The sequence below is a fragment of the Geospiza fortis genome, unplaced genomic scaffold (genome assembly GCF_000277835.1).
Source record: "Geospiza fortis unplaced genomic scaffold, GeoFor_1.0 scaffold166, whole genome shotgun sequence".
NCBI classification, from domain to species: Eukaryota; Metazoa; Chordata; class Aves; order Passeriformes; family Thraupidae; genus Geospiza; species Geospiza fortis.
In genome coordinates this window covers 1,764,948-1,792,123 of record NW_005054310.1, presented here as the reverse complement: position 1 = coordinate 1,792,123, position 27,176 = coordinate 1,764,948, and the positions used below count along the sequence as shown (strand labels likewise).

General features: G+C 35.6%; 1 protein-coding gene across 1 annotated transcript in view; it reads right to left on the bottom strand.

The window, feature by feature from the left end:
- Window positions 1–27,176, bottom strand: part of PPP1R12A (protein phosphatase 1 regulatory subunit 12A) — a 69,055-nt gene that overhangs the window by 31,048 nt on the left and 10,831 nt on the right. The window contains exons 2-10 of the mRNA XM_005419195.2: window positions 19,553–19,671; window positions 13,217–13,376; window positions 11,281–11,425; window positions 9,003–9,077; window positions 8,473–8,561; window positions 8,189–8,346; window positions 3,998–4,119; window positions 1,261–1,476; window positions 378–472 (exon numbers count right to left, since the gene is read on the bottom strand). Of these exons, the coding sequence (XP_005419252.1) occupies window positions 378–472; window positions 1,261–1,476; window positions 3,998–4,119; window positions 8,189–8,346; window positions 8,473–8,561; window positions 9,003–9,077; window positions 11,281–11,425; window positions 13,217–13,376; window positions 19,553–19,671 (1,179 nt within the window). The remainder of the gene's footprint in view (window positions 1–377; window positions 473–1,260; window positions 1,477–3,997; window positions 4,120–8,188; window positions 8,347–8,472; window positions 8,562–9,002; window positions 9,078–11,280; window positions 11,426–13,216; window positions 13,377–19,552; window positions 19,672–27,176) is intronic.

The window sequence follows — 27,176 nt, the reverse complement described above, 5'->3', positions numbered from 1 at the left end:
TATCCCAAAAACTGATACACAAAAACCGAATTTCTAATAAAAATACCAGCTCAAGATTTGAAGTTCAGACAATAGGAAGAATAAAACATGTCTTTCGCAAAATTATATGTAAGGCAATCAGGTGTAAGAGGCAAAATAAAACAAAACTTTGAAAACATGTATTCTATGTTCAGATACCCTTGGCCATCACAATGTACCTCTTTTTGCATGAAAATATATGAAAGCACTTTTGCAGTTGCAAACAGTTGGTATTCTGCATAATCTATACAGTCAGACAATGCTATACATTAGCAAAGTTTCAAAACATCAAAGTTTGTCAGTCACTCTAAAATCTTATTTAAATTTCATATTAAAAAGATATATAACTTCATAGTCACCTGTTTTCTTTTTCATCAATGTCAGAGGTACTGGCCAGCCGTCTTGGTATTGTAGGTGCAACATATGCAAGTCGAGTTCCTTTTCCATCTTTCTCCTGAAAGACATTATTTTTTTTTTTGTTAATTGTTACTATTATTGATTATCTTGTCTGGAAAAGCATCATTATGCCAACTCTGACCATGTTTATTGTAACCCGATTATACAAATGAGTTTAAAGCTTTAGTTAAATATCATAAAAGACTACAATGGGAAAATGAAACTGCTAATGTTTCCATTCTAGTGATGCTAATTACTTATTTTTTCTGCTTTGCTGCAGTACACTTCCAACAGTGATTCCTGAAAGCAACTGGTTCAGTATTTTTATATAGCACAGTACATTACTATTCTTAATCTTTAAATCATATAAACATTTGTATTTTAAATAGAAGCACAAGTTTTATTTTCTTCAGCTACCGGAACAACACTTGGTTTACTATATCCATGTTTAGTTACAGAACCAATTTTTGAAAATAAAAAATCACTACAAAATGAAAATTAATACAAAAGAGACTTCTTTCATTTGTAAGATTCTTCTAGCATAATTCTCCAAGTGATACAAATGCTATCAAATCTCCCATGTCCCTGAACTGTAAAAATGACTACTAGCTTTGCAAGTCCTAAAAAGGAATAAAATGCCAGACCTATGTACCAGGTCACCAGACACTGAAGAAGCATATTACACTTTGAGAAATACTATAAAGAAGCTCTGTAATTTAATTTTTTGGAATTTTAGTAAAGAACAGTTGTGTACTACAATCTTACTTCTGTAATACATCATTAGCACCTATACTAAGAAAGGTATATGAATTCCTCAAAATGTTGTTTTATCCTGAAAATTATTACCTTTTCTTTGTTGTCCAGCGAAGAGGAAAGTCTAGGACTTGATGCAGAACGCATAACACCTGCAGAGTCCTTTTCTTTCTGAGCTTCTTTGGAAGCAGTAATCTCTGCAAGTGCACCATAACTACCAGTTTTTCTAAGACCCAACCTCCATGAAGCAGGAGATTCATCTTTCCTCTCTTCATCTTTGGGAGAAACCTTGGTTGTAGATGTTGGAAACTATAAAACACATGAAAATGAATTTACATTATTAATTTACATTATCTGTGGTAATTCACGCTCCTTGCAAAGATTCGAGAACACAAATGTTTTTAATAATCGTAAGTGCTGAACTTGTAGGGAAGTTGTAGTGAGAAGCAACCTATGCACTTTTCTCTTGAATTAGTCAATGAGATCAGAAACGTAAGACCGGTCAAGGAATACCACTCTTATAAAAGTTAGCTTACAAAAACCCACACTTTGTAATACACGCTGTGAACTTGAGATAAAAACTTAGAAACATGCAAATCTGGTATTAACATTTTGATTAAATATGTTATTTTGCAACCTGTACATAAACCTGTGCACACAAGAACCTCACCACAGATTTTTCACCCTTATTGGGCACAAGAACAATGCCAGTTTTGCGCAAGCCCTGCCTCCATGATGCAGGATCTACTGACTCCACGACAGGCATGATAGGAGGAATGAAATCATACTAAAGCCAATTAAGACAAGACAAAGATGAAGATTGAAAGGAAGGAAAAGAGAAACCAAAGGTTGTTTTAACACCATATAGTTTGTTCCTAGGTTTATAGTAAGTAACTCTTCATTACAACACAAAGATACCAAAAAAGCAGTATGAGACTTAAAACCACAGTAACAGATTACAACTAAATGTAACACAGCATGTTTACCTCATTCAGAGACAGAATTACAGCTTGCATAGAAAAGAACAACAAAGCCTGTGACCTTACAAGGTCTGTGGCCTAAATCTTCACACCGTTGAGAATACTGGAAGATTCACACTAACATACCCCTCATCATCTTACCATGTATCATTCATATCCCTGAATCACATTCCACATGCCAATAGCTAGCGTGGCTATCCTCCCAGACTTGCCTTACCTTCAGTACCTGCAGTCACAGAGCAGCACTACTGAAAGCAATGCAGACTGAAGGAAACCTGACTTTAGCTTAGTATACCGCATCTGCACCCCTTGGTTTGGCCATCTGTGATGTAAAAGCAGAAGTGCAGCTACAGCAGATCAGATGGTGCAGACCCAAAAAGGCAGGTGCAAGATCACACACAGAGTGCTGCTTTACCTTCATTGGCAAAAACAGTTTAAAGCATTTTTGTTTTATCGATAGGAGCTGTAACTGCTCCTTTAGGTCACATGTACCTGCTATGTTACAAGATAATAATTTTGATATAAAGTGCATTTATTTTATAGCTACAGAAGGCCCTGAGCTTTCCTAGCAATAGGAAGATAACTAGTTTATTTTAGCCTTTTAGCACCTTTTACCTAGAAGACCAAAATATAAACCATTAATTTCTGCATAACAGAATCAGAAGTGTATTGATGATTTATAAAAGCTTATAACCTAGCTTAAAATCAAGCTTATTTCCTCTCTTGTGAAAATACTCCCCCATATGATTAAATCACATACCTGCACCTGTTACATTAAAGTATACTCTGTAAGATGAATCACTATTAGATTCTATTGTGAATATGGAAGTATAACCCCAGTAAGCTATACAGGAGCAAAATACAATTCAGAGTAGTATGTCCTAGTAGTGTATCTTTTCTTTCTACTGTGGCTGAAGTATATCATGGTTACCACTTCTCCTGAACATGCATTTCAGATGCATTAGTACAGGGCTACACTTTGATGATGATGTGTACAGGAAAGTTGTAAGGAATGACAAACGAAGATTTACTGGCTTACTATCCAGCTTGTTCCAATACTCTAAAAGTTGGACTTCTGACTATGCATTCTCATCTACTGTAATTTTTTCCCAAAGATACCTATCTTTCCCTTACCAAGTAAAACTCAAGTTCATCCAAATTAACTTTTCCTGTAAAGTTACAAGCTGTAAAAGCTTCCAGCAAGCAATATGGCATTGCTAGGTGCGGCTTTGAGCTATGCATTGAATAAATCATGTGTCCCTATTATCTAGCTCTTCCATGAGATCCTAACCATACTAAAACAGGGATGAGACCCACACAATTTTTTACTTCTTATTTCAGGTGTAATTTTCAACTTCTCTGCCAAAGTACTAGCTGAATACTTCAAGGGACTCCCAAAAGTCACATAGTCATGCCTGCCTCCCTTGAATTAAGTGCATCAGAAATACAGGTACTGAGAAACACAAGAACTGTAGGTTCCAGAAATTCTGGAGGAGTTTGACATAGCAAAGACTTTCAAAAGATGAAGTTTAGTTTCAGAAAATACAAAAACTCTACTCACTATGCAACAGCATTTTCTTTTTCAGAATGATTTTACATTCAGCTATTTAATAGTTCTGTGTTTTAGGTCCCTGTGCAGAATTAAAGTCATTCAAAATTTAAAAAAAATTAACAGCATCTGGGGAAGAACACAAAGTATTTTAAGAATCTGTGCATACTTTTCTCAATTCACCGGTTAACCAAATCTACTATTTACAATAGAATCAAAAAAGATATACTTACACAGAAAAAAGAAAGAGAAAATCATAAGATAATGATATAATAGAAAATAAAAAGGTATTTTCTTTTACCTTCTTAACAGGTGATGTAGGTGCCCCTTGGCCACCAGCTACTGAGGACGCCGTCACAGCCACTGATGCTGATTGTGTACTTGTGGTATTTGCATTATTAGCTGCCAAGGTTTTGGTCTTATCTGCAAAATATTTACAAGATTTAATCTTAATTCTTCATTCACAATTTCATCACCTTTACAACACCTAACTGAATTTTCATCCAAGAAATTTGACAGTTAACTTTATGACCAGCATTTTATTATTTGCTCCTCAGTGTTTTCTCCCTCACTCCTAATTTACATCTTAGCTAGGTCCACCTTGTTTTCCTAAACAGTTGTGCATGCAACAATTTTTTTGTATTCATCAGGTGTTACCACTCAGAGATGCAGAGACAGAGGTACGGAATCATTCAGGTTCAAAGTGACTCAGGAGATGACCTAATTCACCCTTCTGCTCAAAGGAGGGTCAATACTGCCGATGAATCAGGTTGCTAAAGGCTTTGATGAGTCACATCTTGGAAACCTCTGGAGACAGAGATTTCAGTCTCCCCACACAGCCTGTATTTAAGCAGCTGGCTAATGACCATAAAAATGGAAACAGCAGGAGATATGTTAGCATCTCATCTGATCTCATTAATGCATATAAGTAACTCAAAAGCAGGTGTCGAGGATGGTGCCAGACTCTTCTTGGTGCTGTCGAGTGACAGGACAAGGAGCAATAGCCATAAACTAAAATACAAGGAGTTCCACCTCAACATGAGCAAGAACATTGAGGGTGGCAGACTACTGGAAGAGGCTGCCCAGGGAGGTTGTGGAACCTCCCTCTCTGGAGACATTCAAAACCCAACTGAATGCTTTTGTGTGTAACCTGCTCTAGGCCACCCTGCCTTGGCAGGGAAAGTTGGACTTGATGATTTCCAGAGCTCCCTTCCTACCCTGACTATCCTGTGATTCTGTAACAGTTAATTAACTACAGAAGGCAGGTGCCAATTTAAAATGAAACCTTTATTCTCTGATAATTATGCATGTTTGAGTTCAAAGAAATAATTAACAGTACAGAGAAGCACATCAGGAATTCTGGTCACCAGAATGACCTGAGACAGGGACTACTTGCCTTCCAGAGCACCAATTTTCCATTTGCTTCATTCTGTCTTTGTCCCTTGTTTTTCTTACCTACATTTCACTGTCTACCTACCTAGTCTCTTCTGCTTTCTCCAAATTCCTTCCTCTGCCCATGGTTCATGAACCTTAACCCTTCTTACACAAACTCACAGAAAATGTCATGATTGAGATACAACAACTGCTGTCACTGCTTTTGCTTGAGCTTCATAATGTTACACCTCACTTCTGTTTTGTGTATTTGAACTGCACATTCTTCAGGCTTGGATGTTGCCTCCTATTTATTAGTGCAGTATGAAGCAACATGGGGGTTCAATCCCCACTGGTTTTGGCCCTACTAGACACACATCCTTCCATCTATGTGACCCATACAGCCTGGGAGCAATTAATTTAGAAAGTATACAAGGTTTTCAAGCAGTGTTCCTACAACTAACACCTAAATTCAATAAAGTACTGATATACAATTAGAAGTTGTGTAATTCACAGTATTGGGGTTACACACTTGTTTTAGTTATGGACAGAGTTGAACAGATGTTTTGAATGTTAGTTATGCAGTAAACAAATACAAATATAAATAGCTTACATGACCAACGGCCCCATATCAGAAAGTTCTCTTTAAACACAAATGAAAAAAATGGGTGGTAAAATTCTAGGTTATAAAAAGTTGAACAAGGCAATGTGGACTGACAGTATGATTGGAGATGATGCACAGGCAGATCTGATAGAAATTTGTAAGTAATACATCTTTAAAATACACAGAAATGATTCCTTAAATTTTAGCTTTCAGTTTTCCAGGTTCTGTACTGCAGTAGTATATAACTCTGAACTTCATATAAAGTGTTAGCACCTTCTCCTCACAGTTTAGTTCGACAAAACAATCCTTTTCCAGCCTGAGAACCAAGAACACCATTGCAACTTAAGGCCCAAAAGTTATAAACCACAGTGAATTGAGAAGAGCAATCTGGGAGAATGGGACTTCATAACCTGAAGCTGTAATTGGACAATTAACCCCAATATGTAAATGGACCAAAAGTTTTAAAAGTCTAAAAAAACCTCGTGACCCGTTGTCCATTTGGGTGTAGCCTCGGCCAGGCTCTTGTACTGCCCAAGGTGTATCCTTTGAAAGCCTTTTAATAAACACCTACTTTATTCCTTTAATGCTGTCGAGCCTCTGTTCTAGGTAGCCTCTCAAGGCATCAGAAAAAGTTACCAGGAGTGAAAGCATGGAAGGAAAAAATGGATTTTTCACAACTGTATTCTGAAATTATTTCTAGAGCAGCAAGAACACAGTTGCATGCATGACTAAGCTGATATGGACTAATTAAAAAAAAATTAGAGTATGTCAAAAAGAGCAAGTTACAAAACCTGAACGGATGGAAATGTTATTTTTTATCTTGTTTCCTTGTCCTTTGCAATAAGCTACTTTCATATTCATGTTTTCCTGCTTGGTCTTACAGACAGAAGTGTATTTCTATTTAAACTATATTCTCACATAACCAATGAAACAAAAACACAGGAAAACCTTTTAATTATCCCAAAAGATTTGAAATCACCATTTCCACAACTTTAGAATACTGAACACTATTAAAATATTCCACAACCAGAATGCTCCTTATAATATTTTTCACTTGAAAAATCTTTCACTACCTTAAGCTGAATAATGGTAAAAAAAAAGGAAAGTAAAATCTTGGAACTTAAGAGATGTAGCTCTACAGGGAAAAGCTTCAAGTGTATCTTGCCAAATAAAGTATGATAAAGCCTTGTTGATATTAAAACCCCCCGAAGTTTACATAAATTAATTCTTGTGTCACAGTCAAATTTTCCTGGCACGAACTACTGGCAATGAAGAGAACACAGTTACCAGAGTCATAAAGTTCAGCAGACATTACAGTCAGCTCAGTGACAGAGAAATTACTACATGTTATATATTATGAGTAGTTTGAGTTTAGCAAAGCTCAGTAAATAATGGATGCAAGTACACTAAGGTAAAAAGTAATTACAAAGCCTGCCAGACCTTTTTTTTCAGCTTAATAGTGAAATGCCGGATTATGTCAAACGACAAAAAAAATTAAACCATAATAGAAAGTTTGATTTCACAAGTTATTTTTACTTCTATCTACATTAAATGCTTATGATAAATTGGCTAGCTCTGAAATACATTCTTAGTCTTGTCTTTTCAGGTGTAGAAATTAGAATGTATTAAAATAAAAATTGACAGCTCACCAAACCCGGTTACTTTTAAAAGTTTATGTATAAAATATTAACAGGCTGTTTCTAATGACATCCATGTCTACGTACGTACTGCTGCATTGCAATTCTAATATTCTTTATTAGGATTAAACATACATCTTTAAACACTTATTGTCAGACACTTGTTTTCTGGTTTGAAAGGAAAATATGCATTTTGCTCTTTTATTAGTACTTACTGCTCTGATAATTGTTCAAGAAAAAAACAACCCACTAATTCTATTTCTCAGGAGAAAAATACAGAGTAATGTGCATACAATGCAAAACTTTTCAAAGAACATTCCTCTTGAAGTTCTATAAGAATTAACAGTCAACATTAAAACAACACATTTAAAAGTTTATCTCAGTACACACTGAAAATATATGCACTACTACTTTATGAATACCTGAGCCAGATTAAGTAGTAATTACTTCAAGATGGTGAGAACAAATGAGAATGTTTGCACTTCTTCTCATCCAGTCTCTGTACCAGTTCCACAAGCAAATACTGCTAAGAATTCTTCCTCTCTAATTTGACCTTCTAACTTTTTCAATGTTTCTGACATGCTACTTCAGGCTTATATTGTTTTACCTATCTAATAAACAGCATCTATTTGTTAAGGAGCCAGTCAAGTAAGCTGGCTAATAGCTTTAACCCAAGTAGCTACCAGTGAAGACATCCATTTGATACATCTGTTATGACTCAACTTTAGACAGATACAAACTTACTTTAAAATAACCGGAAACTTAGTGAAATACAGAAGAATAAAAGAAATGTAACATACTTAACTCCGTATCATGTGATATTAAACAAGTAAATTTATAAAGTAATATTTGATGAAATGCAATGCTCCAAATAACATACCTGTCTCTGCTTCAGATTCTGAGTCATCATCCTCTTCCTCTTCACTAGAACAACTGGATTCATCCTTCTTTCCTTCTTCTTCTTCATCTGCTTTCTCTTGCTCCAGAGACTCTATACTAGATGCATTCTTTTCTTGCTCCATAATCAGCGTCTCCTTACTGAGTTTGTAAAGAGAAGTATTTACTAAGTACTGAAAAATTTACTGAAGCCTGTTAAGTAGGACTTTGTGACAGTTGTAAAGTCATCTTTTTAAAGACTTCATAATTTTTCTTATTTTTACTTACTTTTTAAATGTTTTCTGTGTCTGATTATTATCCATGTTGGCTGTGGATTCAATTAGGGGAGATTTCTTTTCACGTTTTTCACTATGAAGCTTCAAAACAGAAAATGATGCAGTTTAATTGTTAGAACGGCATCAGTATGACAAAATAACAAATGGAGGGGAATTTTTAAATACTACAAACACCTGAATGCGTAAAAAATTTCAAAAAGTACGAATGTTCAAAGCTCTAAAAATCTTAGAAACTGTTATTCCAAGTAAGATGCTCATTATTGATACTTTGGATCATAAAATGCCCACTGGACAAGACAAGTTGTAGATCGCCTTTTTTCTTCCAAGGCTTTTTTGGTCACCATATGTGACCAAGTAAAGGCATAAAAGACCTTTTAAGATGAGTGTGGCATGACCTGAATTGAAGCTCTGAATTTAAAACTTTGGTTTAGTTTTAATTTATTTCCTGACCTGAGGTGGATACCATAATCATATGTATATTAAAATGTAACATACATATATCTATATATGCACAAGGCCTACCAGATTCTGCTTCTTTTGTAACTCTTCTAAATATCCTAGAATATCTTCATCTGCCACATCAAACGCTGTCTGGCCCTGGAGAAAGGGAAGAAGTAAAACACCGTAATTGTACAACAGACTATAAATGTATGGGACTATGATGTCTTCTCATCACATGATGATGTAGGTTAAGAAGAACATTTAGAGAGAGAAATTGGAAAATATGAATCAAGCTCTACTGCAAACTGTTAGTCTGTCAGTACTTGAAAACAATTTTGCAATATTCTCTTTTTTCGGTTGGGGTGGGGTGGCGGGGGGAGGAATTAAAAAAAAACCCACTTATACCTGATGAGTAAACACATTTTTAAGTGATAAAGACATGACAATAAAATTTTACTATCGTTTGAAGGAAAAAAAGAACATCATGAATGAAAAGTAGATTGATGAATATAATCTCACAGTATTAGTGCCAAACAACTGTTCACAATGGCAGTTGAATTGATGGATCTTGAGCAGTTCAGTATCCTGCCCATCTTAGACTATCACATACAGCTTGATTTTTAAAGTTTTAATGATTTAAAGGAGTTGCACTAAATTTAAGCAGTCATGCATTCACAGTTTACAGCAAAACTCTATGTTACAATTTACATTCTATTTTATGAAAGATCTGCTACAACCACTTGTTATTTCTCCTTAGGGTATGATTTCCATGGCACATATACTTGAAGGCTGGAATCTGGGCAAAGTCCTGTATTCACTGGCATAAATGCAGCTGCATCAACATGCTGGGTGGGCTTACTGAGATGTTGGGGGGGGATCATGACAAGATCATTGTACTTCACATGTACAGAAGTACATATTGCACTTCTGCACGATAACCAGTAATAAAAAAAGAGCCGTCATTTAAAAGTGGCCACAGCAGCTTATAAAAATAATGAAAGGTGTTCATGTTTGTCTGTGCTTATTTCAGTTTCTCAAAATGTTAACTAAAGGCAAACTTATTCCTAATTACACTGTGAAGACTATCTTAACTGGTTAGAAAGGATGAACCTCTAAACTACTAATTCTGATCATACAGCAGAAGCACGTGCACCTTTCAACAAGAATCAGCCAAAACAGCTTGAGGTCTTCTACCATGTGAACTATTATCACAAGTTTATATTTGCATTATAACTACAGTTTTTAATGTGGCCTTCTACTTTCAGGTAGCTGTTAGGTGGTAGTTAGACCTACTATGACCACAAAAAGTCACTTTGCAGAAAACTGTTGCAGTTGGAAGGTTACATCTTAAATCAAATCTGCAACAGCTGATAGCTGAAGTCAGGCGCCTAAACAATAATGGCCAAGTTCTCTGAGATGCTAAGCACATACAACTGAAACCAAGTCCAGAGCTTTCAATCCCCGTATCTCCGAAAGCAAAATGCTTACTAGCTTACTTAAAAACAGGCAAATCTTTCCTAGCTTGCAGAAACAACTCCATATGCAAAAAAAGCTGATTATGTCTCTATGCCTCCTTTTTTCTTATTCTTGTCCAGTGGATTTGAACGTTCTAGAGAGTGCTCTCTAGAGCATAACATCCACACTTTCACAACCCCAGTAAAAACATCTAACACATAAACTGTAAGGAGAACAGAATCTATCTGTAAAACACGCTACAAAGAGAAGAATGAGAGCTCAGCACTTACATGGCTGAATGAAAAGGTTTGGATCCTTTTGACGGCTATGTGAACTCATTAACATATTTGTGTCTACTGGGAGCAAGATCAGCAAGCTAGACAGGCCGTCACATAAAAGTCAAAGAAATAGAGCTTAGGAAGCATTCAGGTTATGTCCAGGGGGTCCAGAGCTGCCTACAGCTTTCTTCCACCACACTCAAATCAGCATAATATAGTGACAACTCTTCAATATACCAACACAAACTGATTTTAAGAGTTAAAACACCACCCAAAGGCACCATCATAATCTTCAGAGATCAAATAAAAGCCTGAAATGCAATCCATCAAGTCACTAATTTTGTACCTCTGAAATGCCAACAAACTCTTTCAATTATTAATTTCCATGTCAAAGATTGAATGGGTCATTTAATACAGAGCTAAGCATAAAGTTGGCCTTGAAATTAATTTAGGCAATCAGAGAATTTAGTTCTGAACACAACCATGCTGTTTTGACAACACATGCATTATATAAAGCTCCACGGACAGCAAACAGCAGTTTATCATCACTTTTCTTACCCTGGCTTCTAAAGTCACTTTAGAGACCAGAACTTTGTATCTTGACAAGGATTACATAAAAATCCTACCACTTTGTTGACAGCCTCCATATCACATAGGTTTTCCACTAAAATGCGACATGCTTCTTCTTTACCCCAGTGAGCAGCAGCATGAAGTGGTGTCCAGCCATCATAATCTTTAATATTTACATCGTAGTGAGCCTGTATTAAAAGCCTGAAGAAATTAAAAGAAATAGATCTTGACACTGTTGACAGGGATAAATAAATATTCGCGAAAATTGTAAAACTGCTCTGCGGCGATATCTTTCTCGATATTTTAGTTGGGCTACTGACAATTGATTAATTTTACTTCTCACAGAAACACCCGCCTTTTCATTGTTTAGCAGGTGTGTATACATATTTTAAGGAAAATTCAAGAAAAACAGCCTTTTCCATTTTCTTCTCTATTCACTTCCTCTCCAAAGACCATTGTTTCTACAGTTAGATATTCTTCTCTGTACATGCAGTAATAGGCAAAAGGCTTTTTAAGGAAAAGAACTGTAAAATGTAAAAAATTGTTAGATACAGTGTTCTTATTAGTAAACTATTAAAACCTCCTTCTATTCTAAAATTAGCTGCTTGAAACTTTCACTTCCTGTCATTAACTTTTTGTAAAAATCTAGTGTTTACATGCTTCAACTGCTCTGTGTGAGGGAGCAGAGTTCCTCTAAGAGGGAACCTGCTGTTCTGCCTGCATTCAGGACTCACATTCATCATGGCTCTCAGGTGAGCATCAAAGTGACAAAAAACACTTAACCTAATAAGTATTTTTATGTAAAGAGCTGTCTGAACCACTATCCATAATTGTTAGAAATCACGTAAGAACGAAATATTCTTTTCCAAAAATTCTCTCAAGTTTCTCAAGAGCCAATAACTTACTGTAATATCCTCCAATGAGTCAAATGTCACACATGCCGAGCTGCAAATCTAGCAGCCTCGCATCCAATATAGAGCACACATTTTTGATAATTTGAAGCAATCACAAAAATTGCCTGCACATATGTTTTGCCTCTCCTAGGAGAAATATACAGACTGGACTACAAAAAACCACAGTAACTGAGGGTGCTAAAAAATACCGAAACAGTTATAGATACAACTCCCTTACAGACACACCTGCTACTCTAAAACAAAACTTCATTTTTTTCAACAGAATAATTTGTCTCCATCATGTTGAAGCATCAGGGTTTTTTGAAACAGAACTCCCATTCAAGAAATTGCTCTGCAGACCTTAAAGGCATCAATAGTCACAGTCAGGATGTGCGCTCATTTTCACTTATGTTACAGTTTGTAAGAACTCCTAGCACTGCTAAAGCAGTCAAATAAATTTACAATCACATTAAAGCAATGTATTACTAATTATGCTTTATTACAAAAAAAGTAAAGCTTTGATGAAAAAGAAATTAAATATGTTACTATATATACTGATATTACATTAATGAAAAGCAGCAAATTAGGGGACATCTGAAGCCTAAAGCTTTCCAGGGAAGATTTCAAGAGTCATTGAATTGAATTTTAAAAACATCATCAAAACACAAAGCTAAATTATCTGCTTTTTAAGTGTAAAAACTTTTAGCCTGAATTACAAACTCTGCTTTATGTATGGAAATAAATATGGTGCGCTGAAAATATGCACCAACCAGGATGCTAACCGGCATTATAAAAAAGTCTTAAGCTTGTTTACATAGCTGCCTTTAGAAACAGGGAAGTTTTTAATCAACTTTCTTCTCCTACAAGTAAGTATTTAGGTTCAACATGTATACTGTATTCATATTTTGAATGACTTAGAATAGAAAGCTAACCATATAATGATTTATGAGTGCTTGAAAACATCAAATCAAGCTTTGAGCATAGATTGTTCTAGAGACACTGGGATTTTCAAGATACACTCCCTAAATGTTAGAAGGGCCCAATTCCAAGCAGCATTACATCAAGACAATAAAATATGAAAAAGCTAAACCACACTTACTTTAAGACTTCTGTATAGCCCTTAGCAGCAGCTACATGAAGTGCTGTACCACCAGATTTTGCATGCCTGACATCATTTATATGGCCACTGTTGAGCCACTGTCTTGCATCTCTTAGCATTATTCGTTCTTCTTCTTTTCGAGCTGATTCTATATCAACCCCTAATTCAGACATGGAGGGGAGAGGGGAAGAGAAGACACAAAATATTTTAGGTCCAATATTTAATTTCAATTATATAACAAATTTTATGCCACATTTATATGATACAGTAAAAAAAACCTAAACCTGAATAATGTTCAGAGTTAGATATTAATATTTTTTGGAAGATGGTTTCCGAAGTTATGGAAACATCCAACATTGTAAGACAGCTTGCATAATGCCTCTTTTAACAAAAGGAGGGGCTGGGTGGACAAAGTATTATCAATTAATAATAATAATAATAATAATAATAATAATAATAATAATAAATCTAGTAAAACTCTTCAAACTCATTCTTCTAAGAATGTCTACCATCACACTAATAACTACTGAAGTGACCTGTTAAAAAAAGAGAAAAATTATATTTTAATTTTCTAAGCACCAAAAACCAAGTCTGTGTTGATGCAGCTGTATACAGTAGAAAACAGCTGAAGTTGTTTTACAAACAGATCTCTATGGGAAGAGAAAGAATCTTGCTTCTTAACAGTGATGACAAAATGGAGCCATACCTTCTATACTTTCTAAAGCATGAATCACAAACCTTTCACACAAATAGACAACACTCTGGATATTGCACTTTCATAGCTCTACTAAAAAAACACCCAAAACACTGAAAACTTTTTACAGTATGTCTCACAAAAAAAAAAATTATGGAATTTTTTGGATGGAAAGGGAGAAACACAGTCTATCATCATAATACCTACAAGTATATGCATCAGGTTAAACAAATGGAAATAAATTCCAGACCCTGAAAGGGTAATACAAACACATTATTTGCAAATATTTTTGTAAGTACGACTTAAAAACACAGCAGGAAAGAGATCTTGAACTATGCATGAGCATAATGCTAGCAATGATGGCTGAAAGGTGACAACTCATAAGGAAAAGCAATTTAGAAACTGTGATGATCAAGAGCACAAACTGTATCTGGGTTGACCTCTATGAGAAAATCGGTGGCCCAACCTTCAACAAAATGTTTTTATATGTATGATTTCTCTAATCTTACACACTGGTGTGCAGGGACTTAAAGAGATATATACTGTAAAACTTAATGCTAAAGACAATCAAAAGATAAAACTTCACTAAGTACCATAAAGTAATTGAAGCAAGTTAAACAGTCAGTGTTCTGAGGACTTGACCAAACCCCTAGGCTCATTCAATTAATTGCCCAGCAAAACCATTCTAATCTTGACAATTTAGGTAAAAAATAATTAGAATTAGATTTTATCAGAAACTGACAGAAAACCATAATCTGGATGTTGAGTCTCCAAGATGCAGGAAGACATACAAGGCTGTTGAAGGACTCAGCAGAGGAAAAAGCTGAAAAACTTTCCAAGTATGACAAATACGAAGAGTGAAGACCAGGAACTCTGAATCTATAATGCATTGATAGTCACATATTCTCATTCCTCAGGAAGCTCCTACATATTGATAGGTGAACTACTAACTTCATGGGCATGAGCATCTGCTTTCCTTTCAGAATGACACAGCAGTGACCAGCAGATCCTGGCACAATACTCTAGAATACAGTCATTTACATGTCAGTGTTGCCTGCAAAATACTACTGCATAAATATATAGTGTATATTTGATAATCTCTTAGTCACATTTATGTCCATTCCCTTTTTTCTATGCTCAAAGTCCAACTGTGAATCCTTATCAGCATGAGTAACCTTCTCCACCTGAAGAATCTGAAAAATCTCCTATCAGTGTAAAATTGTTATTTACATAGCTGTTTGTTCTGAGGCACTTCGGTATAAAGGAAGAACAGAGTAAAAACTCATTCCAGACCCTGATCTTGTGAGCTTCTAATGGGTCACATCTAAGCTTACTTTTCAGACAGGCCTAACAACCCAGATTATTATATCAAAACAGCAATGCTTTACAGAAAAAGTAACTAATACTCAATACAGACTTCCATTAATATCACAAACTACTGCATTTCTGAACCCTAAACAAAACACAAGGGTTGCAGAGGAGTAATGGCTGTATCAATACATTATTTTACAAGACAGTTAATTTCTGGTCATATTTCAACAGAAGAAAGTACCAGAATCTTGCCATTCTAAATAAAACATTCCACATTAATAACTGGCGTGAAAATAGGAATTAAACTTTGTGGCACAGAAAAAAAGTTGTGCTCTGAGATAAATACAATTCCCATTATTAACTACAGAAAATGGAATGTAAACAGCCTTTATTATACCTTGTATGGGCCTTTCTCCTTCCTTTTGTTTTCCAGACCAGGGGAAAAGAAAATGCTCATCATCTGTTTCCAACCCTTTCTCCCGACGGCCCATAGATGGCAATGCGCCGCCTCCCAGCTCAGCCTCAGCCACAGCACTAGCTCACACCACCAGTGCACTTAACCTCTCTGGCAGCCTAACAACTTATATCATTAATAATTTATTGCTAAATGCTTCCACTTTTTTCTGATCAACAAGTTTTACTCAACAGCCCAAATCAGGTTTGAAAACAGTGTGCCATTCAGTGAGCATTTAATGAAAATTCAGCATAAATTTAACTGCTGAATCATTGTTTCAGGACGACTCAGCCATATAAAGGCATGTTTTATAGATACTGCAGGGAAGATCAACCCACTTTTTACTTCGTGAAGTGAATGTTTATATACAAATGTAATAGTTCGCATTTTATCCATATAAACAAATCCGAGTTAAGCGATACATCTGGGAGAGTCTTTTTACATCACCTATAATTAAGAATGAGGAACATGTGTTTCTCCTTGGAACAGGAGCGACCGTTCTGATAGTTACTGAATAAATAGCTATCACACTGAACCCTGATTCACCTCACATCACCTCTCCCCACTAACTCATCTCCTGAGAATGTTTCCTATAATTCAAAATAACCTGCTTAAGCAGTTAAAAATATTTTTAAGAGGACATCTGACAATCAGTAGCTAAAAAAGTCACTTCAAATCATTATACATAACCCCACTCGAGCTCTGAGGAGAGACAACATTTAAAACTGGCCAGGGCTGGCCAGGACTAAAACCACATCTCTTTTTAAGTCTGCTGGTTTTCACCAGTGCAAATGAAAACTTTACTGGTAAAAGACAACTTCCACAACTCTGTGTTGAAACACTGCAGAGTAGAAACATGACAAGTCACAACAAGAAACTTAATAATATTTTTGATGAAGCTAAATGATTTTGAGAATTGCACTGGCCCCTTATACATACATAGGACTGACCGATGCAAAAGATATTAGTCATATGGAGGAACAACAAAACAAGTCCTTGATAAAGAGTTTTTTTATAACACACAAAATAGTTTAACCATATGGAGTGCAAACAGAACAGTTGTTCAGCACTACTCTGGAATAATTTCCATTAAACACCTGATTTTGTTATCTGTGAAGTGTTTGTAACTGGGTCAAAAAAATCTTTATACCTTACTTGAGCATGTAATTTACCTTCTCATAAATTACAAAACTAAGGTAGGTTTTAAGCTTAAAAAATAATTAAGCTAATAATTCTCCACTGAAGATTAGGGTAGAAAAATATTTTCCTAATTATCAGAGTGGTACAGCTTCAGTTACAGGATAGCTATTCCCTTAGTTCACAATTCCTGCACAGTCCATTATGTCAAGTCATTCTATTTGCTCAGCAGGACACAAGAAGACATAGGCACAGAAAAGGCACCTGACCCTTGGTGCAATTTAGAGGTGTAGCATGTGGGGATCAGAATGACTAAAGAAAAACAGACACTGGATAATAATACTAGGAAATCTTTATTCTTTAATGGCCAACACTCATAACAATAGAACCTGTATAACAAGAAGATTATTTTGCATCACTGACCATCTCCTCTCTAGTCAGATCAGATCTTGGAGCCTGAATATTAAAATAGGATGAGGAAACATTGAAGATCCTTCCTTTCATTAAGCCTGTAATGTCACACAGAACTGAACTGTATTGTACTCTATGATTTATTTTTGTGCACTTAGTGTCTCTAGAGGCTTCCACATTTTGTCCTGTAATAAGACATGTCCTTAAAATACAGCTTGATAGCTGCTAAAGATTGGGCAGAAGTACAAATTGATGATTAACAGAATGCTGAGTAGCTGAGTAGTCTGTTTCGACATTTCCTATAAGGCCTGCAAAAGCAGCAAAAAAGGAGACATAACAAGTGATTCTTCTTGGATTTCTAACAGGAACAAACATCAAATATCATCACGTGAATCTGAAATCCCAATGAACCTGACCAATCTTTCCAAGCAATTTTTTGCCACCAAACAACTCTGCTAATCTGTAGGAAGCCAAATTCACAGCATTAACACTGCAAAACAAAAATGAAACTACAGTGAACGCAGGAATAAATACATGAAAGGGTTGCAAGGCAAAAATGTTATGGAAAATGCCTACTTAATTTTCACACAGCATATTTTACCTACACAGAGATAGGATATTTTGTCACCCAGGCTTGTTTATTTTCAAAATAAATAGGCTGGTCTTCCATTACCCTTAACACTGAGCCAGGACTGATCATTCCACAGACCCCACTGTTAACTTGCATTATCAAAACTGCAGCAATGCTTTATTTGATATGAAGGAGTGTATCATATGGAAGAAATACAAATTACCTCACTGCTAGAGGGATAATTATACTCAGCTACATGTAGTTGAAAAGCCAAAGATGAAACTGTCACAATGCCTCACTATTAATTGCACATTAAGAGAAACAATTAGGTTCCTATTTTAGAGCTATTAACTTCTCTAGCCACAACACACACAATTATGCACTTTTAAAGTGATTCTGATAATGACTAAATAATCCTTTTTCTAATGTAACATTAACACACAAATTTATGTAATATCTATATGCAAGCTAGGATGCCATCAAAGGTGCATAATTAAAACCTTATTGCTGAGACAAATGTCTCATGATTTAGTAAGATATCCACTGTAAGTTCACATCCAGATTCATACCCTTCCTAGTCCATTCTCATCCACAATCATGAAATAATTCATTTGATTTTATCTCTGCACATAACAGCCCTCAGTTCTTATGTCTTCAAACACAAGTTTAGAAGGAGGGATAACGCATGCCTTCTTCCCTGCTTCTGTGAAACAAGCAGGCAAACCAGGTGCCATAAAAACACAAGAGGAAGGAAAGTAGGTTGTCCATACTAAGAGATATTTAGTATTTTAAAACAACCTAAATTATTCCTTTAGAAGCTAATAGCTACAGTGTGGGAACATGTACCTTCTTCTCAAATTTATAAGATAGTACCCTACACAGTTCACAGTAAGCTTCAATTGTGAAAGATGTAAACCCCACTGAAATTTTCAGTGCCGTAGCATCATCCCCATTTTACAGCTGGGATGTTCAAAATAATTTAATTAAACTTGCAAAAGGATAAAGATTAGTGTTGTTGTAATTAGTAATGTTGAATATCCACATAATACAAATGTATGTAAAATCCTATATAGCAAAATATTTCTTTAAAAAATGCAGTAACATATAAAAGAGAGATTTTGGAGGAGTTGATTTCCCAAACAATTCCAATTTCATAAAGAGCTACTGCAGTTAATTTAGTATCACACATCAGTAAAGCCAAGCGTTTCAAGAACAACCTTAAAAAATCTAGGCTGAGGTGAATTCCAGAAAAAACTCCAAAGCAAGACTGACAGTACTGTTAGAAAAGAGAACAACCAATTAAAACAGAGAAATGGTAACAGAGACAAAAAATACACACAACTGTCTAATCTGCTGTTCATTGTGTGTTAACTGTAAAAAAGGCTAATCAAGTTTCTGTTAACACTACCAATTAACTGAGTCAAAGCCTTTGCAAATCCACTCTATTTCTGTGTATCTCTTATCTTAGTAGGTATCTCTTGTTTCCCTGCAGATCATGTCTTCCAGTTGCTTTTCACCATTTGCTTTGGGCTTTAAATGGGTTTAAGCATATAAATTAAAACTGGGCAAAGCCTGAGACAATAAGTAGTTTACTGTTAAATTATGTAAATCTGTTTTAAGAGATCGACACCTAAACACCATACATTCTATATTGACCAACTCTCTTTAGAAAATAAATTGACTTCAACAGTCACAATTTAGCCCAAGTTTTCAAAAATACATTTAGTGTCCATAAATACAACCACTATTCAAAATTACCTTGTCTATTTACTTCATTCTGAAGCAGCTCTTCCATTGCCTCTTCTTCAGCAATATCTAATGGAGTGTCTCCTTCACTATTTACAGCTCCTACATGTGCTCCTTGACTAATTAAATACCTGCCAATAGACAAAGAAAAAAAGCCTGTAAATAACACAGCAGAGCTGATGAAAAAAAACCCAAAAAACCAACATATCAGTCACTAAGATATCATATGCACACCTACAAGTAATAGAAACATTTATATTGGGTGTAAGTACAAACCCTTTTGACTGTCTGCAACCTATGAATACTCGCAGGCCTCTTCATCCTAATACCCATTAATACAAATAGCCTCCTGGTGTTAGTTTGCCACAAAGACTCCTGACATGTTTCATATATACCTGAAGAACTGAAAGAAGAAAGTGGCTAGATAATGACTAAAAGTGATGACAAGTTGAACAGGGATGGAACCACCAATTCCTGTGACCTCCTCTAATTAAACCACTCTTGCTTTAACTCAGTGGCACATACAATTTGCCAAAATGATGACTCCTGATCTCTTTGCCAGATTCTTTCAATGAAAACAAAACTACATCTCCTTCTAAGTATTTATAAGGTCAGCTTTTGGTGGGGAAGGAGGCAAGGGGGAGAAAGAAAACAGTACTTTACTCATTTCAATCCCATTATGTTTTCTTATTTAACATGTTACTGTCTCAGGAGTCAAGAACCCTAAAATTCTCAATTTCCAATTACATCAAAGGATCAATTCCAACAATAGGTCACAAAAGTATTATATTATTTAACTGTATTAAACCATAAGCCTACGAAGTTATGGAAAAGCTACAGTTAATGAACAATTAAAATTGATCAACAGAGTCTTGCAGCTTCTGACCATAATATTTCCATTTACCTAAAAAATTCAATACTTTGAGCCATGACAGGAGTCAAGACAAGAAAAAGCTGCAAACACACCTCCTGTCTTGCACAGCTTAATTCATATATTCCACATATTTGAGAACAAAAAAAAATCAGGTTATAGCAAAGAATCAATACCCTGTCATAACAGGTGTACAAAATAAAGAGTGCTTTCCTACCTTCACTATTACAGAATACCAAATTATGCAGGAGACAATCAGAAAATTAATCCAACACTAATACAAATGCTTTGAAGTACTTTATTGCTGCCTTAACTTCTGCCAATTAATTATCATCCTAGATATCTGGAATCTGTTATCTTTAATAAATAACTCAGAATGTAATACTCTCATATATCTGTATTTTTTAATGTATGACTTAACTAGTACTTGTTACTAAATCTCTGTAATTACGTCAAGAAGTGGTAAGAACCAGTAGATCACAAAATGAAAACTAATTCCCAGAAAGGCAACTTTTATCTCCTGACATATACATCATCAGTTGCTACCAACAACTTTGATGCTGGTAAACCACGCTGGTTTTATACTGTTCTTCTTGAAAGAGCGCTGTGCTCTAACTCTGACCTCCCTCCTTTTAAGAGATTGAACTTCTGCAGGAATGAAAAAATAATACAGAGGAACAATGTTTCTCAACAATACTAGTTGTATTAACAGTGAAACAGCCTCCCAGGTCACAGATCAGGTAATTGCTACGCAGGGGGTTGCTAAACAGGCAAAAACAGCACTGGGGAAATCAACTCTCTTACAAAGTCAAAATAAAGTCAACCACTTACAAAAATATCTTTATTTAAAAATCCAAGTGAATATTAATGTTCTTTCAATGTTTACGTTCTAATACAGACAGGAAAAAAAAACATTTTTACATATTTCCACAGAATACCTCTAGCAGAAAATTAAACCACTTCTCTAAGGAAAATACATATCTCATTGAAGCAGTTGTATTTGGTCAACTGGGTCAATATAGATACGACAAAAGAAGAAATGCATAAAAAAGTGAAGGGAATGAATCAAAGGCTAGCATAGCATTTTAAAGTTATTATTTTTATAGATGGACAACTTCACAATTAATTGATCCTTTAAAGCAGACTTCAAAATGAAGCTGCTTACAGATCAAAATCAGATCAGCAATGCTAGGGGATTAGTAGGGTTGGGGAAGTACAGTTATCTGATTTTCCTTTTGCAGGTGCTTACAGAGCTTTGGTTTTCCTGGGTCAGCAAAGCAAGCATAGGTGAACTTGCTCTGAGTTCACAGGATTTAAAGGGATGGAAGAAACACAACAAAGATGAAAGGCAGCACACTCCTTGCCACAGAAGTGAGAACAGAACGCACTTTTCCCAGCCTTCCTTCAGCCACTCCAACTAGTCTCCTCCACTGCTATCCCTCTCAAAAAATTACCAGTGATCCTCTCAGGAAAATTAAGTGAAAGAACATTACTTACAATAAACCAAATTCCAACTATGTTAAAGACACCTTTTAATGCGTAACCTTTTTTCACCTGACAATGAAATCTACATTTGTTCTGTTTTCCATATAATTCAGATTACCGCATCCTGTAAAAGTGTATTACGCATTTATTTACTTACAGTACAGCTACTTTCAGCAAGCAATGACAGGGTTCACATGGTACATGAAGAAGTCAACCTGCTACCTACAGAATCAATGGTTTTATTAGGAACTTAGTGCTACCAGTGGAAAGGAAAGGAATCATTTTCCATGTGCGCATAACATGACTATACATCTCATACACAAAGGAAACAGATTTGGTAAACAAGACCAGGTGAATGATGCCCTGACTTTGTAGGACATCACTGAGCAGAAGACAGTACCAGAATAATCCTAAGAATGAGAAGATTTTGCTGTTTACAAAAGAAAAATATTTCTTGAATGAACTGTATTTCAAACGAAATGTTAATTAAAACTTATATAGTATGACTTCAAATAAAGGTGTATTTGACATTTCAGTTACCCAGTCCCATATACTAAAATCTTCACACGCTACCATGTATTACTGTGCGTAGGTATGTATGCATATATAAGACTTCTATGTTTTGGGAAAAAAACCCAAACAATACGTACAAACACCTGCTGGTATTTTACCTTTTTAAAAAAAAATAGATGTTACCGTCATCTTGAAATTTCATCTTTCTAAAGCAAGCAAGCATAATATAACTTCACTTCCTTGACAGATATTTAATTTATACAGCTACATGTATACAGTGAAAAGGAAATTGAAGCTGTGTAATAAAAAGTCCAGACCCATGCATTTTGACACCATGTCTATAAAAAGGTGCTTTATGTAAACTTGGAAGCAGTGAAAAAGTAAAAACATATAAGATTTCCACCATCACCTACTAAACTTTTTTGGTATAGCACTTGAATTTGTATCTTTCGAAATTCACTTGTTCAAAACATGGTCATGTTCAACAGACAACTACAGAAGAAAAATTCAGAAAATTCAGTGATAATCTGTATAATGTATTGGAAGGTTTTCATTCTAAATCTAATTAGATGACAAGGAAACAGTAGTTTGATTCATACCATCCTATTTTATCCTATTTTATTCATACCAACTCATTTTATCGAGTTAAAGCTTTCAAGTGTTAACACTGAAGCTAAAGGTATCACTTTTAGACTCTCAAGATCTAAATATAGAGAACAGTAAGTATCCCAGGAATACCAGGAGAGACAAAAGCAGCAAAAGAAAAGAAAACAATTCCTGATACTTTTGTTCTGATATTTCCATGACAAGGATTATGCAGTCTGGGTAAGACTGGAAGAAGTTTGCTTTGCAATACCATTGTTTTATGAGGGCAAATATATTTCTAACTGAATTTTTTCTTCTAGGAGTCACTGCTATATACTCCTCAACAGCTACTGAAAACTGAAATTAACTACTTTGAAAAAAAGAGCAGCATTTATTTCTCTAGAATTATTATGAAACCCATATACTCTCCCATCCTTTAGTGAAAAATATATTTTTATATCACGAATAAAGGGCTGGAATCTTAGTATATCTGAGACAATAAAAATCAACCCTCTGAGATTACTGTACAAAAGCCAAACAGTCCACACCAAAACCAATCGCAGGAACTGGAAATAAAAAAAGTTTAACTAGCAATGTGACCTACATTCTGAATTTAAAAAAATAAAATCCCAAACCAATAAAAAACCCTTACAACTGAACGTTGTGTGTCTGTATATCTGTTAACAAAATGCATATACAGACAAAAAGAGAGGAAAACACCTATCTCTGAAGAGACTTTGTGTACAAAGTTGAGTCATATCTCTGAATTTAGAACTCAAGAATCTGGAAGATGCTCAAACTTGGCTAACAGCATCCACTGCAGATAGCATTTTCATATTATTTATCTCAGCAGCAGAAAGAGCGGCATATGTTTACATTCGAACCTTGGCCCAGTTCACAGTATCTGGAAACAAGTTTGCAAAGGGCATTACAGATATAATTAACTTGAAGTACTGGCTGAACCTGAAGGTCACCAGAAGGGTGGAAGGCACAGGGAAGGGCAGAGAACAAGTGGCCATTACAAACTGCTTACTGAGCTCATTGGAGACTCACTGGTGCAAACAAGTGGTCCCTTCAGACCATTCAGAAGACTGGACAGCAGTTCCTGACTCCTAGAATGTGATGAGAGGGACATGCCTAAAACAATGTTACATATACATTTTAAAAAAACATGCTCAGTGTGTCCTTCCTGGGAAACAAGGCCTAATTACCAGTGGGAGGCCCAACTAACAGCACAACTGCCAAGAACTTTTAACTAATTAGCTAACATTTAAGATTTCAGCTAAACCCAGCTGGTTTAAAAAAAAATCCATACATGTTGGAGTTCAAATTAATTCCATGAATATCTTAACCATGAATGATAATAAGGAGCCAGAGAATGAAAAAGTATCACTGTATTCATGCAGCTGTGTAAACCCTCACTAGAAGAAACAAACAAGGAAAAAAATGAAAAACAGATGATTTTGGAATATGTATTTTAATTCTTTTTTGTTTTTTTAAAGCCTTTCAGAATTGTTTCACTGTTTATTTTTTTAAATATAAAGTATCAATGCACTTATAAAAGCACATCTTTGTAAAATACCCATATTACTGGTAGAAATACATTTACAACAACTCTGGCCAAACAATTAAGCCTCCAAGAGACACCTAACAAATAAAAATATAAAATTTTAACATTACTATTTCCAGTTTTTTTAAAAGTTGAAGTACACTGAAACTGTAAAATTTGATCCTTCTCAGACCTTCTATTGCTTTAAAGGTCAGGGAATATTTCTTAAAACATTTTCTAACTGTAAAATAGTTCCACTCTGATCTCCTAACAATGTTCTTATTAACTCAGACAAGGTAGAAATGCTAACTCAAGATTACTTGTCATTTCCAAATGTACTTTTGTTTTGGTCTGGCTTTATCAGTTTGGAGTTTTATTTATTTTTAACTTTCAGCAAAAATAACACTTATAGGCCAGGTAAGAAAAGGTATACATACCTGTATAGGCAACATATTGGGAATTAGGATTATAACTTACATGTGATTCTTGAATGATAAAGATGCACTTCTCAAAATATTTAGGAAAGTCCTGGTCTTTTTATTTTTCTTGAATGTCTTAAAATAATACAAACCTGAAGCAAATCCAGTAGCATTAGAGTAACATTATGCTAAATTCTGTTGTGGTACACAGTATAAATATGCCCTGTGTCAGTGGGCAAGCCCCATGGAAAACATTCAGTTGGCTGAATAGGTATGAACAGCCAGGGTACAGCCACCCCTCAATCACTCCCTCATGCACCCTCACCATGTTACACTCGCTTCTGAACATGTAATTCAAACCCAGATAAATATAATGACAAAAAGCCACAACTTCATAGTTTTGGAAACCTATGTTGTAATCCCTACAAGCATTTGGTGGAGAGTGTTAAAATGTGTGCAACGTGGGGCAGGCAACAGCAGGTCTGGCCAGGTGTGGAGGAGCCCTGCCTGCCTGGGCAGGGTTCCCTCCCACAGACCCCCCTGCCCTGCACCACCGGGGACTCTCCTCACCCCTGGAGAGAAATCCAACAGGTAACTTTCCTCAACCCCCCTTCTCCACAACTGAGGTACTACTGCACTTCTCTCTTCTGAATCTATGATTTATAAAAGAACACGAAGGTTCCAAATTCAGCACTGGAACCAAAACTGCAGAAATTCAAGTGGGCCTAGAATCCTTTCTCCTGCATGATTTTAAGACCAAAGGAGAACAAATCAAATGACTTGAAAAACAAAGTCAAACTCGCAGGGATGTCTTATTCAGGCACTCTGCAAAATGCCATCCCACACTGTCAGTCACTGCTGTGCCTCAACATTCTGCCTCTGAGCATTTAAAACTGAATAGAAACTGGCACAAGAAAGACAGGCTTCTGTGATGGCATTTAAATTTAAACCAAATAATGAAAAAACTCATGCACTTCTAAGGTTATGCTGCTTTGCAAAATCCAGAAGACTTTCACTCACATCTTCCTCTTCTGAAAAAAGAGTGCTGCAGCACTTTTTAAAAAGGAGTGCTCCCCGCATAAGCAGTATCATCAGCTAATAGCTATGCAAAACACCAAGTTAAATCAGACCAATTAGGGTTATTTGGCATGACTAGACAATTATTTACTCTGAAATACATGAGTGATGATTTTAAGACAGCTAATATCAACAGGAGACCTGAGGTAAATTTCTGATTTTTCTCTTGCGGAACACAAACCCCAAGAATTTCTGATAGCTGGAGATGCTTAGAAAAATAACAACAAAGAATAGGTGAGAAACAATTGGCCACAAGATTTTAAGCAAATAGAAGGGAGACATTTATTTTCAATTTTCATCAGGATAATTCAGACTAAAGCATGTGTCTTTTTTTCTAAATAATTAACCAGTTTGCAAAGACTTTCTTTACGTCCTTCAATATGCAATAGCTCTTGCAGATACCATCACATCCAGCTTCTGATTCTCTCCTGTGAAGCTCTTATGACAGGCATCTTGGACCGACACACATCTTTGCTTCAAAATTGTCAAATACTCCCAAAGCTATCAAAGTAGTCAAACAAAAAAAAAAATCTTCCCATGTAAACACCACTTTCTATCACTTCTAAATATTGAACCTATAGAAAAAATATATTTATGATTAGGAAGCCAACATTCCATAACATACCAACATACCCTTGAATTTTGCACATAGCTGGCTGTTCCCAGCTTCCACTGCTACTTGTATGCCCAAGGAAGCACACTCAGTACAATCTCATCAGTCTTCCTTTTTGGTATGCAGGAGCATAAAAGAAACAGTGTAGATAACAGTATCTGGTTAGTTTTAGTCCTCTTGTACTCCAATAAACCTCTGAAAGAAGCCAGCTCTAGAAATATTTGCACGTAGGTGGCCAGCTAAACTTAATAACACAAAGATGGAAAAGGAAAAATTCCTACTGGCAGCATCTGAAAAGCAACTAAGCCTTCATATTTTGCCTTATCCATATAGAGGGAAAGACATTTGAGAGGTGGCAGAGCAACGTTTAGGTGAAAATAAACAGTGAGCGAAGCAAGTCAAGTCAAAAACATGAAGAAAGCCATATAGGGAAACATATGGCCTATTCCAAAAAAAGAACAAACCAAAAACCAACCTACCACAAAAAACCCTCCAAATGAAGCAGCACCCAAGAAAAAATTGGA